The sequence below is a fragment of the Filicampus tigris genome, chromosome 19, assembly GCF_054856515.1.
Source record: "Filicampus tigris isolate MCC_2025a chromosome 19, RoL_Ftig_1.0, whole genome shotgun sequence".
In the NCBI taxonomy this organism is placed as follows: domain Eukaryota; kingdom Metazoa; phylum Chordata; class Actinopteri; order Syngnathiformes; family Syngnathidae; genus Filicampus; species Filicampus tigris.
Genome location: NC_141235.1, coordinates 12,007,874 through 12,026,632, shown reverse-complemented (window position 1 = coordinate 12,026,632; position 18,759 = coordinate 12,007,874). Strand labels below are relative to the sequence as shown.

At 39.6% G+C, this 18,759-nt stretch overlaps 1 protein-coding gene and 1 long non-coding RNA gene across 4 annotated transcripts in view; one reads left to right on the top strand and one right to left on the bottom strand.

Annotated features, from left to right (window-relative positions):
- Positions 1-18,759, top strand: part of LOC147129544 (putative uncharacterized protein MYH16) — a 39,524-nt gene that overhangs the window by 4,822 nt on the left and 15,943 nt on the right. Inside the window, exons 3-7 of one of the 3 annotated variants that reach the window (XM_086016428.1) lie at positions 624-803; positions 8,886-9,113; positions 10,871-10,957; positions 12,024-12,169; positions 15,543-15,633. In XM_086016428.1, coding sequence (XP_085872554.1) covers positions 624-803; positions 8,886-9,113; positions 10,871-10,957; positions 12,024-12,169; positions 15,543-15,633 — 732 coding nt within the window. Of the gene's footprint in view, positions 1-623; positions 804-5,678; positions 6,097-8,885; positions 9,114-10,870; positions 10,958-12,023; positions 12,170-15,542; positions 15,634-18,759 lie in introns of those variants that run through there. The other 2 variants (XM_086016426.1, XM_086016427.1) reach the window with 2 other exon arrangements.
- On the bottom strand, positions 11,893-17,875 carry LOC147129545 (uncharacterized). The gene is made up of 5 exons (XR_015082527.1): positions 17,792-17,875; positions 15,524-15,606; positions 15,233-15,291; positions 14,698-14,779; positions 11,893-12,119 (listed from the first exon to the last, which is right to left on the bottom strand). It is a non-coding gene; the product is annotated as an uncharacterized LOC147129545 (long non-coding RNA).

Below are 18,759 nucleotides of genomic sequence, written 5' to 3'. Positions count from 1 at the left end.
TTCAAGCAGCAACAGGTTTTCCTGTGAGTAGCCTATGTGCTTTTCTTTCATTCATAGTTTTCACTCACCTCAAAATCAGCTCACACTTGTTTTTTTTTTTTTTTTTTTTAAAGGAAAGAAAGTACTTGTATTTGTTTTAAAAAGATAAAGACACTTGCAGAATAGTGTGTCTGTGTGTGCGAAGGTGTGGCGGGGTGCCTAACGCAAGCCGTACATTCACAATGTCAGGTATGAGTATTTGTGATGACATTTTCAGTGACAAAATGGCCGCCCCCCGAGACTTGTGGATTTTGCCGTTTAACTCATATTCCACAAACACAATATTAATCAGAATGCTGCGCTTAGACTAGTGGAGCTGCATAGAACATGATATCGGAAAGAACATTTTTGGGTTGGCTTCCCTCGTTAACAAGTCAAAACAATAAGACGATGAGGACTAAAGTGAAGATGTTTTTTTCCTGCGTTGAAGTGATAGAAGACTCGTAAAAGGCCAATTTGGAAAAGAAAGCATCTTGATTGAGGAAGTGGATGGCCTATAACTGTGCTTGGATAGAGAAAAGCGTCTTCAAGGTGAAGGACGTTCATATTGAATTGGTAGTGATGTTTTGAGTGTTTGCTCGCAGGTTGGGCCTTTGACGTTTCAGCCGGAGATTCACAAACCAGACGAAAAGATGAAGGAGAGAGAGGAGTTGAGAAGAACCAGGGAGCAGAATGACCGGCTTGTTTTAATGGTTCGTGAGCTAGAGGATCACAATTTGCAACTTGAGAGGGAAAAGAATGATGTGGCCTCCAAATATCGCACTGTTAGTCTACTTCTCTACCGTTTTCTTTAAAAAAAAAAAAATCATTTTTCCTTCCTCCCATTTTTGGACTAGGGTTGAATTTGTGCCTCGTAAGGGAATTATAACATGGTCATTAGACCAAATCTGTGGATGAATTACTTACAGTAAAGTGGGAAATGATCCAATGGATAGAGATTCCTAGTTTCTCTCACTCCATCAGACCGCTATCCTGATGACAATGTGAAGTGTTTTTTTTTTTATTCATGTTAAACATGACTTTGCTTTTGAAAAGACTCCATCAATTCATTAAAGTGGAAGTCAACCCAAACATAATTTTTTGAAGAATATATCCTTTGCAAGCCTAGTTGAAACACATCATTCTGATTAATATTGTGTTTGTGGAATATGAGTTAAGCAACAAAATCCACCCATTTTTAGCCATCTCTGGGGGCGGCCATTTTGTCACTTGTCGACTGGAAATGACACCACACACCCTCAGGGCTGAGATAACGACCAGTCATAGCTCAGCTTCAGAAAACAGGTGAACCACGATTGGTCGTTATCTGAGCCCTGAGGGTCTGTGATGTCATTTTCTGTTGATAGAAGTGACAAAATGGCCGCCTCCTGAAATGAGAAAAAATGGGTGGATTTTGCTCCTTAGCTCATATTTCATATTAATCATATTGCCTTGTTTCAACTAGTGGGCCTGCCTAGAACATATTCTTGAAAAAAAATGTTTGGTTTGACTTCCTCCTTTAAAATCGCAAATGATGCAACAGCTTGGTGCATCTGCAGGTAGTTTCATCTTCGCCCCTTCATCAATGCCGCTCTTCTCAAATTCTATCAGGTTGGATGTGCGCGGTGGTGCACAGCCATTTTCAAATCTCTCCCGAGGTGTCCAATTTGATTCCAGTTTGGGCTGTGGCTGGACCACTCAAAATCATTCACAGAATTGTCCTCAGGCCAGAACTTTGATATCTTGGATGTTTTAAGGGTTATTGGTCTGCTAGAAGATGAACTGTCTCTTCAGTCTGAGGTCAAGAAAGGCACGTGCAATTCAGAGCCCGCAATTTGGAAGAGATCCTAATCTGAGGAAATTACGTGCAAACCACAAAAACCAGCAGCACACATATTATGTTACAGCAAATGTGCAATTTAGCGCCTGCTATGTGGGATCGAAGTAATCTGGCACTTTATAGTGTTTCATTAAATGCGCACTGAGGAGTGTTGGTGGTGTTGCTGTAATCGAGGAACCACTATGAATGCTTAAAACAAAGCCTAAAACCCGAGCACAAAGTCTAAACACAACAAACATCAGTACTATTTGACACCCAGCATTCCTGTGGCAAACGCCAAGTATATCTTTAGCCACGCGTCATGTTTTTGTCAAGCAATGCAAAAAAGTAACACTTAAAAACTTACAGATTTAGCCTTCCTTCAGGAAATGTTCATACATGTTTTGCATTTCAAACAAACAAAGACCCCTTAGCCCACTTCCATAAAAAGTTGCTGTTTCACTTCTAATTAGTGTCTAAATTAGTTTTTCCCAATGATCCCCAAAATATGTATGTAACAATGACAAATGTCACTTTCTCAACAAAAAAATTCCAAGCAGAGTAAATGCGGAAATAAGAAAGTCCGTGGTTTTCAGAATATTATTTATTTTCACTTACCCTGTCCTTTTTTGGAGTGTAAATTTTTTTTTAGAGGCAACTTAGAACTTTTAGTTTTAAATAAATAAAAATAATGTATACATGCAAAATAGCACTTTTAATACTATGGTGATGCTTTGAAATATACTATGCAACAATGAGACCAATTCCTTTAGTTTTGCTGTAGACCACATGTGTCAAACTCAAAAGCCCGTGGGTCAAATATGGCCCGTCACATCATTTACGGTCGCCCTCGAGAGCTTAAAAGGCCTGACTTAAAATAAAGAATTCTGAATTATACATTGACCTTAAACTCCATTTCCACTACGTTACACTACATACTGCTAGTGATGGGAAAATGAAGCTTCATGAAGCACTTGTGATATTTTTTACTCCCCTAGATGATGTTGTTGGTTTAAAGATAAAGGCTAGTGCAATGGAAATGTGGTACATTTCCACTGCATCTTTAAACCAAGAGCGCCATCTAGAGGAGTCAAAAATGACCACAAGTACTTCGTGAAGCTTCATTTGTCCATCACTACATACCGCCACTAGATTGTACATATCCACAAATTAAAATATAGATTGATCCCAAAATGTCCAGGAAGAGTCAAATTGATGCAGATGGAAAGGTTAATACATCTTTGTGCTTCTAGGAAAAAAAAAGAATACAGTCAGCATTTTGACACAAAAAAACGGCTTAGGCCAAATCAAGCCGCCCAGAAAAAAAATCAAAGAATTAAAAGGCAAACTGCGATTGCAGCAAAATGTGTTCATGAAACCACAATAAAAAACAATGCGACAGTGACAGCTAGCTTTATTGGGGCTGAAGAAATCGCCGGAGCTTCATAGTCTTTTTCACAGGGTGGTTTTATTGGCTATGGCCAATGTTTTTGCAATGGCTCTGATTGATTTTCCATCTCCTCACAGAGTTGCTTGTCTTTCAAATACAGTATATTGTAGACAGCTCTCTGGTTTTCACCATTTAAATCTGGAACAAAGCATGGACGTTCAGCGTTATACATAGTTAATTGAATGATTATTGTGATAGAAAACACCTGGGCAACACGACACATTTGTCAGCACTTCTGTCGGAAAAATGAGCGAATTCAACAAAGATGATTGCGATCATAGCCAGATGCAAATCCATAGAAATAATATCTGAAATATTGATGTGTTGTGTCATATTCAGATGTTATCAGTCTACCACAAAAAATGGATTTGACTTCACTGTTCCAATACTTTTGGAAGGGTGAGTAACTGTTGTACCCAGTTTGATTTGTTAAACGCATTTGCTTGAAATTGCTCATCATTCACAAGTTTCCCATTAAAGTCAGCTGACACAACCCCCCCCCCCCCCCCCCCATCAGTCTCGTGTGTATTTTAAAACAAGTTTGTACATGTCAGCGCCAGCATTGTTGTATGGTTGCTTATGTTAGCTAAGGCCATGGTGGGCTGCCTTAGCGAACTACTTGGAATGCCGTAGGTTGTTTATGTCTTCTCTTCACTGATAAGACATCTAAACTAAAATGGCGCCTGCAGCGGATGTGCCTTTATTGAACCAGTTACTGGCAGCAATATGACTCATCCTGTCTTTGGGACATCAAAGTGTGTTTCTCTTTATTACAGAGGCACATTCAATTGTCCTGCTTACCTATTTGTCCTGTTAGCTTAATCAGTATTAATTGAACAACGTCAACGAAAAACCCTGACGGATGGAAGTCTGCGTCAAATTTAGTAGGCATCAGAGTTTTGCCACAGTATTCGTTTGGTTTAGCAGAGATCGCGCATTGTTAGACATGGCTCAGTTTATATTGGAAGTGAGGGCTGCTTGGCGAGTCAAGATGAGTGAGCTCATTGTCTTTGGTGAGGGATGTGAATGGGTCATGTCTCAGTGCTTCTCCCTGCATAAGAAATCCAGGCCGCAGTGGCTAAATAAAACATGAGATTTTTTTTCCCCCTTTTTCTTTGGTAGCCGAATGTGTCTTACCACTTATTGGAAATGGCAGAGGAGATGTTTTTCCTCATCCACTTTGACTCTATTCACTTTTGGACTGTTTATTTTTAGGCCTAACTGTAGCATTTTTTCCCTTTTTTAAAATTTTTTAAACTTTTTTTTGGGAAAATTGTACTAAAAATTTTAATTAATCATTTTGATTGTTTAATAAGCCGGTGGTTGATTCTGCAACAAAGCACTTAAGCTAGTGCATGGGGGAGAAAATAATAGTAGCTTGACAATTACACTTACTCGATTATACACTTGAATGTCATATATGGTTGCGTAAAAGATTTAGATTGTGAAAAAGGGGAAGTATGTGGTTACATTTAAGTGCAGTGCTTATGGAAACAAATCAGAAAAAAATCCACCCCTGATTAAATGTTTTTTTTAAACTTGAAACCCCCTCATTTGACAGATTTTTCATAATACTTCAGACCTTCAAGTTCTCTCCACTCTTAATCGTTATTTTTGCGTCCGATGGCTCAAGCAGTGTGGAGTTCTGTTATTGAGATAATACATTCCGTGTAAAAAAGGTGTCACTCGGTCCTTTTCTACGGATAACTTCAACACATTTTGCACATTTCTTTCTTTCTTTTTGGCTTGTTTGGTTCTATCGTCCTCAGACTCTCTCAGGATTGTGGCTTGTCGAGAGAGAGAAAAAAAACAGATTGGTGCCTTGTTGTCCTGTTTTGCAAAGACCTCAATATACATGGACTACAAATCAAAGAAGTACTTCAGTCATTATGTTTAAAACCACAACACATTTTTGTTAATTTTCAGTCAATGCTTTGTTTTATTCTCACACAATAGCCGTCAGTGTTCTGCCCAGGGGAATGTTGTGGCATTGTGGGAGGCCATGTGGGTGTGAGTGCGTGAGACATTTCTGTCAGTTTTAATGAAGACTGAGAGGAGGATGGACTTTTGACATTTTTCACACAGGATTCTTGTTTTTTTTTTTTTTTGCCATTTTGTTGTGTTGTGTGGTTTCAACAAGTCAATGGATATATTTCTGTGACAGAACAACGTCAAATTCTTTCGGCTCACCTGCCTTCACATGACATCATCCTCGTATGACCTGTTTGATCGCAGAAGGAAGCGCTTCGGAATGAAACGACAGAGGTGGTCGATCTCAATCTGCAATGGACTAAGAGGTGGTTATTTGTTACTTGCAACAAGCTGGATAAACATATGAGCGACATGTTTGGATTACATCAGAAGACCTTATAATAACGGCTGACGTGTGAGAAAAGAATGACGATTTGACAAAGTAGAGTGAGCCGTAGCAACAAATAGGTGCAGAGACAGGCAAAAGAGTATCATCTGCTGGATCAACGTCAGTGAGCAAATTATTCTCCTTCTTTCTGCCAGAATCCACCTGGAACAACAAGAACAGCTGTACGCCTTGTAAAGCAGAGATACAGGAGAGGTAATTAGACCTCTTGGCTGAAGCACGGGAGCGGACGCCATACGAAAAAAGGCCACGTATCGACAAGAGGAAGTTGTCTCTAAAAGGATGTCATTCAGGCGTGCTCAACCTCACCGCTGCCTCTTAGCCGACGCAGAAGAGACTAAGAGGAGCCGAGCCGGCCCTGGGACAGAACCGGAACCTGATGAACTGGACTGGGATGGCTTTAGCACCACATTGGAGAACAGATTACAAACTGTAGGTAAATGTCAGTTACAGTAACTCTAATTCAGTGCACCTACTGGCACTCAACCCCAATATATTCCGAGAGTCTATGCGGTGTTGATTTCTAATGTCAGTGGAGCCGGAATTTCACACAGGACCAAACTGTTGAGAAAACTGTACAGAGTCAGACCAATGTTTGAAGTAACATTTTAATCGATTCTGTTGTGAGCACGATCCATCTTAACTAGAATGCAAAGGGGGGATCTGTAAATGATTCGCATCACAGTGCGTACGGTGATACTAGAGTCTTAATGCTTTGAATTCATGAATATGTTTAGATTTTTCTTTTCTTTCATTCTTAACACAGATTGTTGAGGTTGGTCTTTCTGTTACATACGTGACAGTGTTTAGCAATCCATGGTCCTGCACCAGGGGCGGAGCCATGGGTGGGCTGGGTGTGTACAGGCCCACCCAGATTGACAGACTGCCCACCCAATGAGATTCATGAAAAAATATGTACTTTTACATTTTTCGTGAATTATGAAATTATTTGTGTTATTTTATTGAATATTAAGAATGGCATAATTGTGGTTGTCTAAAGAAGGTTGTCATTTTATTTGAATATATGATGTGTCGGGACAGGAGGATTGTGCAAAGTGAGAGAAATATTCAGGCCCACCCTGATATTTCCAGGCCCACCCATTAGCCACGTTCTGGCTCCACCCCTGTCCTGCACCTTTACTTCTTTAACTTTTTTTCAACTTCAAATACCCTAAAGGTGATGTTTTATATCATATTTTAACATGGTTCAATGCAAAACTATTTCAGACAAGTACATGATGTCAGCATTCTGATTAATGTTGCGTTTGTGGAATATGAATTAAGCAGCAAACTCCACCCCTTTTTAGCCATTTCAGGGGCTCAGCTTCACAAAACAGGTCAGCCGTGATTTGCCGTTAACTGAGCCCTGAGTAGTCGTGATGTCATTTTCAGTCGACAGAAGTGACAAAATGGCCGCCCCCGGAGATGGCTAAAAACAAGTGGATTAACTCTTATTCTACGCATGCAATATTTATCAGAATGGCTTGTTTCAACTAGTGGGCTTGCATAAAACAAATTCTTGAAAAAAATATGTTTGGGTTGACTTCCCTTTTAATAACAAATGAGTTTTAAAAGCTTAGCTTTATCTTGTGTAATTTGGTTCTTCTTTTTGTAACTTCATTCAAGATAAACTGTTGTACCTGGTACACGATCTGGGAGGAGTTAAACAAAATACTCTTTAAAACAATTTTCTTTGAGTTTGTATAAATGGTTCTGGAAAGCCACACTTTCTAAACATAGATACCAGGGGGTGATTACAGCCCTGGGTCCTTCCACTACTAGGTTTTGAAGGCACTATTAGTCCTCATATCATTTTCTAATAATAGAAGTTGGGGAGCAGCCATGTAGAAAAGCCGACAAGGCGCAGAACAAGTACTTTTATGGGAAAAAAAAAATTCACATGGAAAATAGGTTGCTTGATAATTTTGCAAATGTCCACATATTTGGGTACTGTTTTCTGATACCAAATACCTTGCCTATGATGACTGTCTCAAAAGAAATGAATATTAACCAGAGCAGACTTGACAATGAGATCTTTTCACTCCTGTTATGGATGGTTGCTGCTGACCATGAGCTCCGGTGTAAGGCTAAACTTGTCTATCAGGTCAGATCCTCGCGTCACTGTGTTGATCTTTGTAGCAGAGCTATATTAAGGAGAGATTAGACTAAGAAAGGGAAGGATTTCTTCTGGCTGCAGGGAGGAACACACATTTTCTGGTAAGACTGTTATTGTCCTTTTCTCTAAGATTGATCTAAGACTCACAAATTTGCAATCCTTTTTATTCTAAAAATGTTACTAACTCCTGCCTGTGTCATCCACTTGTCACTCTTTGACAGATGCTTTTGGGGGGGGATACCTGTGTATTTACCACAATGGATTCTCACAATTATATTATCTCTGTTTCAAGAAAAATAATTTGACCATGGTCTACTGGACCTGTCTAGGTTTCTTTTCATAAATCAAGAGACCCATTTTTAATTTTGTCTTTACCTAGCAAATAACCTATTTTGAGTTACAGTTGCCCCTCCCACTTCAAAGGCTGTCCTTTTCAGGATGCTGTTCAACCTTTGATTTGTTCAGATTTAAACAACCCTATGGATATGAGCAACTTTCTGAGTATTGTTTTGAATAACCCTTTGAATATAGGTAATCATGTAAATGTAAGTGCACGAATAAATAAGGTCCAAGCAAAAAGAGAAAAATAAAATGTATCCACCTCAAACAATGCAGCAAACCTTAGCTTTGATGAGTACGTCTTTAGTGATTAATTTCTTTTTTTAAAAACTTTACTGTTGCCATTTTGCCCTTGGGTTATTGTCACCGATACACTTGGCTAAAAGTCAAACAGACACCGCATGAATACAGACTGGGATGCAAGGGAAATAATCTGTAACAGAGCTGCGTGGTCCCATGTTACTTTGTGAGTAAGGATTTGGAATCTTAATTGACTTTTGTTGGATCGTTGAGTCCACACTGAACAGCTAGCTAAAGGTGGCAGAAACTGAGAAGGGATTTTGGTTGTGTAAAAATATGTGAAAATGAAAAGAAGGCTACATGCTTTGTTTACGGTTTTAATATCCACGATCATACAGCTTCCGTTTCTTTTTACAGATTGAGATTGTCTCGTAGTTTGCTCAAGATTGTATGTGTAGAAAAAGTCATGACGAAAGTAGCATCAGCTATTCACAATCCTCATCCAACTGTGTGCTCTAACCTCCAGGAGCAGGACGCTGCCCACGTTTCTGAACTGCGTTGCGTCCAGCTGGAGAAGACACAACGTGAGCTGGAGCAACAACTATCTGGCCTGTCAGACCGTCTGGAAGAAGGGGAGGTCCGTGCAACTCAGCTGACTCTCCACAAAGACAGGATGGAGGAAGAGTGTAACAGCCTCAGACAAGACCTGGATCAATTGGAGGATGCCCTCATGGCGTGTGAGCGGGATAAAGAGGTAGAGAATCATTGCCACTTGTGCCATTTGACGTAGAGGCTGATGAATGACGTTTTAAAGTGTGTCATCGCCAGTTTGATTTCATCAGAGTTGAATGTGGATATGCTTGGGTTATCATAAAATAATATTCATATTGATACATTAGAAGGCAAAGGCAGCTTTACAAAAGCATTCACAAACAAAATAAAGACATTTGAAAGCAAAGTAAAAAATGTTTAAAAAGTAGCTCGGTAAAATGTTTAAAATAACGTACAGTGCAAGAACAATGTTTTGGAAAAAATATATTTCAAATACTTTAAAAAAGCATAGTTTTAACCTGGATTTAAAAGCATTTACACTTGGCGCTGACTTGACTTCTGTTGGCATCTTCTTCCATTCGTGTGCAGCATAACAACCAAATGCAGCTTCACCATGTGTTCTTTGAACTCTGGGCTCCACTAATTGACTCGAGTCAGTTTATATGTGTATAGTATATAGCATATATAAAGAGTAGTGTGTTCTTTCTCTCTTTTTCTTCTACGTAAATCCAAACCGGAAACTAAAGCATCACAGCTGATTTACTGCTTTGGACACTTCAACGGAACAGGTTAATCACATACAAGAGGCTACAATGATATGTTCATTTCAGTCCCTAACTAATTCTCCCTGTCTGCTTCACTAAGGTGTAATAAAGGATTAAGATGCTATCTTTGTCCAGGAATGCCCAAAGAATGCAGGGCACCAACGTCACTGCATGCTGATGGAAAGACTGACTGCATGGTGCAGATTAAGCCTTCACAAATTTTCCACAGTTAATTGAAGAGGTCTGTAGGGTTTAAGAGGTTAGCTTTGGAGACACATCCTCTAGATGTTTTTCTTGGCTAATTCTTCTACTGTGTGGTAAAGAACTTTAGAGTGTAACAAGACGCTTCTTGGACAACTGAAATCGCATTTTGGGGGAAAAAATGGGATGGCCATATTTAAAGTTTTCAGTAATTTTTTAAAAATGATGAGATGTTATGGAGATAAAACACTTATTTCAGTTTTCTGTTATTATTGTATTACATTTTTGAAGACTATGAAGGGCTTTGTTTTAGGAGACATTGCATGTGCGCTTGGGCATAGAAACTGACACTTCTTGATTTCCGTGCCAGTGCAAGCCCACTTAAGCATGTTTGTGAATTCGGCAGACCACACTGCGCCACGCAGACCGAGGCGTTTTCTTTTGCAAGCCCCCAGGGCGAAACCTGATTATTTGATGCCTGAAAGTAGACTAAACCTTAGACCAGATGAAAGCAGGTCTAAATTGTGGTGCAGGTGGTGTAACGTGATTTTGAGCAGGGTGCAGGCAATTAAATTCCAGGATAAAAGAAAATGACAGAAAATGCTTGCAAACTGCAAGGATAACAAATAACGCAAAATCACTTGTCAAAATGAGAGCAACTAAAGACTAAGAGTAACTAAACCAAAATACTATACATGAGTAAAAACACGAGATTGAGAGAACTATTAATCATGGACTAAGAGGTCATGAAAATGAAACACTTGGTGCAATGGTAGCGAGCAAGGTTGAATAATCCGACGGGGAGTTGTCGACGCCGCAGTCCTTTTAAAGTCCCTTGATTGTGACTGCGAAACAGGTGCGGCACCGGAGGACACGCCCTCAAATCCCGCTGACGGCTGAAACATCTATTTTAGCCATTTTAGCTACCAACAACATTTTCTTTCACCTGCATCATTGTCTTCATTGTTGTTGTTTTTTTTTTGTCCCCTTGCAGCAAGTTATAGAGGATCTGCACAGTGAGGAAGAAAAGGTGGATCTATTAACCCAACAGAAAACCCAACTACAAAAGCAAGTAGAAGATGTGAGTACTTTCTGTATACACTTGCCAGACTTCATCTTAATCTAAAATTATTAGTTCAGTGTTTTTGCATACTAACTCTATTAGGTGCGTATGGCTCAACCAATGGCGAATTGAATAGATTTCATCAATCTGTTTTAAAATTGATTCAATGTCTTGCATTGATCCTGAGGGGGGGTATTGGGTATCTTTTCCCCGACAAGGAGACATCACTTCAACCTTTTCTGACTCAGGACCATGGTGCTGAGGTTGGGATTCTCATCCCAACCTCTTCCCACTCAAGTGCGAACTGCTCAAGTGAGAGTTGACAGTCAGGGCTTGATGTAGCCAACAGCTCAGTCGACAGAAGATCTGCAAATATCCGAGATGTAATACTGAGGCCACCGAACTGGACCCCCTCAGTGGCTTGGCTGTGCCCAACTATTATGTCCATAAAGGTTGTGTACAGAGTGACCAAGAGCAGCCTTAGCGGAGTACAGCCCACACCAGACACTAATCTGACTACCCAAACTCAGGGCCCACAGGTGCATGCACTCACCATCGAGCCCCACCACCAGGCCTGCCACAGGACGGCCCCCGACACCCACATCTGGGCAAGACCACGCACCTAGGACCTTCTTGACCTGGATGACATTACCATTGACATAAACCCACTGACAACTTAGCTCCAATGGGACTCAATTTACATTTTTTTCATGGTGAGCTCTTTTAGATGAACAGCTATTTCATTTTCTCCGGCAATCCCCCTTCACCATGACAATGTGACAACTCAAGGAGAAAAACTAGACAAATTCAGGTATAAAATTAAAGCATAACTCTCTGAGATCCATTGCACGAAAAAGACAAAGAAAATAACTACACATCAGGTAGACACATTAAGCAACACCTGTATGGGTAATATTAATACTATGAAAAAAGTGTTTTACATGAGCAATAGAGACATATGATTGCCTTTAATTAGAACTGGACATATACAGAATAAATCCATGCACATATGATCCAAATAAAGAAGCATGCAAATTGTATGGTCATTTGCAGTGTCAAGGGTATTCGCATGGTTTGTTTGTAGCTGGAGTATCAGCTGGAGCAGGAGCGCTATCAGCGTGAGGAGCTGGAGAAGAACAGTCGGAAGATGGAAGGGGACAACCTGTGCACTCAGGAGAGTCTGGAAGGGGTGGACAAGACAAGGAATGGTCCAGAAGAGATCATCAAAAGGTCACATTTTGATTTGCAGTCATGTTCTTGAATACAAAATGCATGTTGTTTGGATGGGTTATTATTACAATTATTATTATTATTTTTTTTTTTTATAGAAAGTTGTACCTTTATGAACTGCCATGTATAATAATGAAACCCTTACTGATGATTAAATTGTACGGGTAAACAAGTGATGATATTGAAAATAGAACTCAACAGAGCCTCCACCAAGAGCAAACGAGCCTAAATAAGTCTGACGTGTAGGTGGCAGTCACGTGTATCAGAAAGTAATTGTAACTGTGCCACAAATGAAGCTTTTGCTATTATAGCGCCACTTGCGGAATCAACCTTGGTTTAATCCGATGCATAACCCGATTTTTCCAATAAGTTTGCGATATGATTTTTTTCTTTCTTCAAAATACTGAAATTGACGTTTTTCTTTTAACTCTTTGACCATCAAACCGAAAGGTATGTTTGGCACAAGCACAACACTGCTCATCACCGAAAGAACACCACACCTACAGTGAAGCATCATGGTGGCAGCATAATGCCTTGGGGTTGTTTTTCTTCTTCTGCAGGAACTGGGAGCCATTAGTCAAGGTGGTGGAAATTATGACCAGTTACGTCAGGCTTTTGCTAAAAATAATAATGTGTCAGGAAAAGCCCACTAAAGCAGCTAAAATTAGTGATGGACAAATGAAGCTTCATGAAGCACTTGTGATCATTTTTGACTCCTCTAGATGGCACTCTTGGTTTAAAGATACCGTGGAAATGTCATAAATTTCCATTGCATTAGCCTTTATCTTTAAACCAACAGCACCATCTAGAGTCGTAAAAAATCTCACAAGTGCTTCATGAAGCTTCATTTTCCCATCACGAGCTAAAATTCATTTGGCACTGGTCAGAGGCACTACAAACGGTAGCAGGTGTGCTAACTGCCATTTAACCACATTATCTCAGTTGTTTATTTTCATTTCCCCTCAATGTTATTTTCAATTGACTTGTGCAGGTAATACTGTAAACTCACGTGGTGGGAAAAGTTTTGAAATTATATTACCCTGGTGTCATTTAACTCATTCACTGCCAGACATTTTCAGACCCTCTTTTACGCTAACGTTTGAAAAAATCTGAAAAAAAAAAAAAAAAAAATTCCTGGGATATAATGGCTGGATTGTGAAAAGACAAATACATTTGTCAATGGCAGTGAATGAGTTAATATCAATTCACGTTTTTTATCACAATAACCTGGCTTTTGACAGGAGTGTGTAAACTTTTCATATCCTCTATATATGCTAGCATGCTCTATACTTGCTTTAGATTATTTTTCAACCAGAAAAACATCTTAACACCTCATTGTGAGCCTAGTTAAAAAAAAAAAAAAAAATGTAAAAAATGGTTGGTGGATTTTCCATTGAACTGAAGACTGCTGTGACATATATTAATTTTGAAAATACTTCCAGCCCAGTGGACTATAAAAAAACATCTTGTCATGTCCCTATAATGAACCTCTTGTGAAGCATGAATGCTTCAACTCTGACATGCTGGAAGAGGTCTCCTCTTTTGAGGATCACTATCCACCCACATACACTCACTAATAAGTGCAAACAGAGTCATCCGCAGTAACAACTGTCATAATACACTCTCTCTGTCACGCTCCGTGCACACCAATGGGCACTTTAATCTGCATTAGAATGTCGAAACCCGCCGGTCATTATGTTAAAAGATTCTCTGTCACTGTGATCATTAATTAAAATGAATGAGTCACTCTGTTGCTAAGATACTGGGTTTTTCCAAACAGTCCATGACTTCAGTTAATATGAAACCTGTCACTCATGTCATTTCATATTCCTTCCATTTTATTGGAATTACGTGTTGGTCTAAGAACATATTCTGCATGATTATAGTATGAGGGAAAAATATGTGCACTTTCCCGCAACCTTACATACACCTGCACAAAGCAAAGTTTATTATTGTTGCAACAAAACATGATGATTAGTATTTAAATTTACAAAGTATCTACAGTATTGCAAATCTAATTAGTACGATAGACATGTTAAATTAGTTTTATTAGCTGACATTGACAAAGCAGAACTGAGCAGGGCAGACGTGCCTCCCGCACACATAATAGCTGAGTATTCATAACATATGAATTTAGAGTATAGATGACGGCATTTTCCTACGCCAAGGCTTTTCTTGTTTTATGACAGGTAATAAAAGCTCCCTCTCAGGCGTATAGCTCATTACACAAATGTGATCTTTATCATACATATTCAATTCATGTCAGACTTATTGGCAGCGGTGTTGCTTCATCACCTCCAAGTTTGAACTCATCAATGTCAGTCGAACATAGAGCGAGCATAACGTGCAGCTTACGTTGTATTTCAGCTTGTTGTAGGACCTGGGGGTCTTATAGACTTATTTGTGAATATACATTTTTACTGAATGGCAGGGTGAAATAAAACAGAATAGAACATTAATTGGTGAGGAGGGGTCACCTTGGATTCATCCATCCATCCTTTTCCTATATCGTTTCCTCATGTACTCACCAGGGCCTATCGCAGACGACTTCTCACGAGAGGCTACATTTCTCAAGTGGCGGATTTCTCCTACCTGATCCACTCAGAAAACCTTTTGAGCAGACAATCGTAAAAGTTAAACACTCAGTGTTGATGATCACAAATCCCTGTTTGTGTTCAACTCAGAATTCGACCGATCCACTGACGGTGTCCGTCAAATGAAGCTTCATGAAGCACTTTTGATCAATTTTGACTCATCTAGATGGCACTTTTGGTTTAAAATGTAATACATTGCCATTGCACTAGCCTTTACCTTTAAACCAAGAGCACCATCTAGAGGTGTAAAAAAATATCAGATGTGCTAAATGAAGCTTCATTTGTCCATCAGTAGTTGCTTCACGGGGAAGGGGGGGGGGCGTCGGGGTTCAGGAGTTTGAGACAAAGACAGAATATGCGAACTTGTTGTGCGGTGTCTCTCACAATGATGATTTAAAAAAAAACTGTGAGATAAGTACATTAAGAAGTTAAAATGTGCGCGTGTTTGTGTGTGTATGAGTGCACTTACCACACAAATTTCAAGCTGATGCCTTGAACAGGATGGCAGGCAGGATCAGGGCTGACTGGCTGAAACATAAGGGGCACAAAAAAGCTGAAACCATGACATGTTGACAGAGTAAAAACATAATGAAATACACGCATAAGAGAAAAAAAAAATATGAATCACGAATTCAAACATCACACCAATTAATTAGCCAAGGAATCATTTCTATAGTACTTTGTGACTTACAATCAGAGTATGATAACACTTTCATTTGTCTGTTCTGGGATTATTTTTCTGTAGTTTCAAATCACATACTTGGTCTTTGTCAATACAGGAAGGACATGGAGATAAGCAGTACTCTCTCCAAGCTTCAAGCTGAAGAAGCCATCAGCAATGGACTGCAGAAGAAGAGCAAAGAACTGCAGGTGTGGTTACGTTCGTCCGCGACGTGTCTGTTATGGTCTTTGTTTTCAGAACCAAACTAAGATGACATTACTCTACTTTCTGATTTCTCTGTTTCTAAACTTCCAATTGTCTTCCGTTGAGTTTTGTGCATATGTCAGCCCTTCTCAAATAGTGGGGTAAGCCTCCTTGGGAGGGGTAAGGGTAGGTGGGTGGGATGTCAGGGAACATGCTTTTTTATTTTATTTGTAATTGCACATCCAATACAGTAGGTGGCAGCGGCACTTTCATTTTCAGTGTGTGCCGGGAGTATAAACAATGTTAATAAAGTTATTCAGCAGATTTATTTATCTTTTTTTTTTAATGTTAAAAAGGATACAATGTTATGCAGAGGTGTACTCATCACAATCTTATTTTGTATAGTCGTGGCGGAAAGTTGGGGTCGGGGGGGCAACATATTTTGTTCTTCCTAGCGGGGGCGTGACAGAAAATAATTGAGAAACACTGGCATATGCACAAATTTGTGCGTCAAACGTAAAGCCAACCCATGGATGAGTAAATGGTACATTTCTAAAATTACAAACATAAACAAAAAACGAGCCCTGGGATCATTTCTGATTCCACTTATGCATCTAAGGGGTAAAAGATGGTGTCAAAAGCTGTGTAATTTTGCCCATGCAATGCAGTTACCCTAATTCTTTTCCTTAGCTGGCGTCTAAATCATCATTTGTCTAAAACAGAAAGTCTTTGTAATCACCCTTCATGAGGCTTAATTGATTACAGAAAACAATATTTATATTTGTAAATACTGGTATGGCTTCATTGCAGTTGTACTCACAAAAACAGACCGCACTAAGTAATAAGTGGCTGGAATTCTAACCTGTATTGGTACGTAGCTGGAGGTCAGTTTGCGTAAGGGCTCAAACTGTAACTTAAAGAGCAGTGATGCATTCCTGCTTTTCATCAGAGCTGTTGGGCTCGTTTCACAGATCCAGTCATGTCAGGGGAAGGTTAAAACACAAACTCAAAGTGATAAGTATCGACTACTTCCTGACCATGGTGTCAGTTGTGAAAGGTGAAGCAGCAATTTGCTTTCTTTTTAAGGACTACAATTTGGAATTGTTTCCAGATAGCTTGCCAAACTACAGCTGTATGAATTGTGTTAACTCTTTTCACTTTTTCTTTTCGCAACTTTTTGCTTCACCTTTGCTATTATTTATTTGCACAGTCCTATTACGTCTATTCTATCTATCTATCTATCTATCTATCTATCTATCTATCTATCTATCTATCTATCTATCTATCTATCTATCTATCTATCTATCTATCTATCTATCTATCTATCTATCTATCTATCTATCTATCTATCTATCTATCTATCTCATCCATCCCACCTATCTACTAAAACGAATACTTATAAACCTAAATTACAATGACGCATTTTCGAAATAATAAAAGGCCTACGCCAACGTAGACCATCTGGACCAATCCAAAGCTTACATGACCTGAACCACTACGACATTAACAGTGGAACAACAGAACAGCAACGTAAATCTCAATTAGTCACAAATTTAAGACAACTATGACTGAATAGACTGAACTGGTTAAGAAGTCCATTTTGTTGAGTAGATTGCAGTTGGAAAATGGGCACAATAAAGGTGACCAAAAAAAACAAAACAAAACTAAGTCATACTACCGTTGGAATTGCACCTCCATTTCACAACGAAGCTGCTCTTAAGTGTGCTGTAATTCAGTCGTTAGATGAGCGAGAATGTCACCCAGGTTAAATGCCTAAACGTTTCATGGTTATTTCTTTACCACAATTTTGTGCTCATAGTGGTTTTATTATGTGGCCATAAAGCAGTTAGGTTAAGAAGGGTCACCAAAGTCTCAGAAAATGAAGGTTATTTTACTCCAGTGGTTAAAAAAAAAACCTCTGATTTAACTGCCGCAAAGTGGAAAAGTGGATGCTACAAAGTCAACTCTATTCTGAAAATGTTCTCTCTTTATATTGATGCGGAGCATAAACGCTTTCTTTGATCTCAATTATCCACTACATGAAGTTGGCATTACATCGTCATCATATCTTTGACCCCGTCATCACCTACAGGCTCTAACCAGGTCAAGAGAACCTGTTGTCACCTGCTGATCTCTCAAGCCAGGCAAACAGCCGTAACTTACTTTTAGAAGCCCCGCACTGCCATCTGAAGACATTTAAAAAGAACAAAGTGGTAAATTCCAACCGTGTTGCCGAGGACCTGAATTATGTGAGCATGTGTGGACAGTATGTTGGGCTCTTGTCTGCTCTGCAGGAGGTCTGCAAAGCTCGGTGTTTAGGATTGCCAAGCTTTACTTGCAGTTGTTTGGCTTACGTGTTCCCCTTTGATCGACTCGAGGGGAATCACAGAGGATATAACTACCCACGCCTGCCGACGATCCCATCAGACACGGGAGAAGAGACCTTAGTTACAGAGGCCACATCTGATTGTAATACATGGCCGATTTTCTCATGTTGGGGTCCTGCATCGAGCAGTTTCACCAATGATGGGGCTCATTTGGTTATTGCCGCTATTGCTCAAAGGTCATCGAATGGGGGGAAATCTTCTAAGAGAAGTGCATCCATTCTAACTTCAACATAGTAATGAGTCTAAATTGCATGTATCCAGTGAGTTTGCGATCTTGACGCTGTTGTGTTCTGTCGATGCCACAATGTTTATTTTGAGGTTTAGGAAAGCGTAACAAGAAACAGATATGTGAGTGGTGTGTGCTGCGCGTGTCTGAGAAAAGAGACCGTGCACGCACAAGGGGGTGTGGACAGTAAAAGCTTCAACAGTGCGCGCGTGTATGTGTGTGTAAGAGAAACTAGTCCGTCAGTCAAGCTGCTGTGTGACCATGGCTGTTCTCTCTGCAGAGGTCCTTCGCTGGCATGTGAGTTAAATTACTTTTTCAAAACTTGGCTCAATCTTCAAGAAGTTCGATGATAAAATCCCCCCTTTTTTTTTTTTTCTGACCACGAGCTTGCAAAATGTCTAGACTATTTTTTGGGAGGATCTTTGCCTGCATAAGAACGTATCAATCAATGTGGGTATGTTTATTTTGTTCTGAAATGCCTTTTAGTTTTTCGGGAGCTGCGCGTCGCATGTGAATGT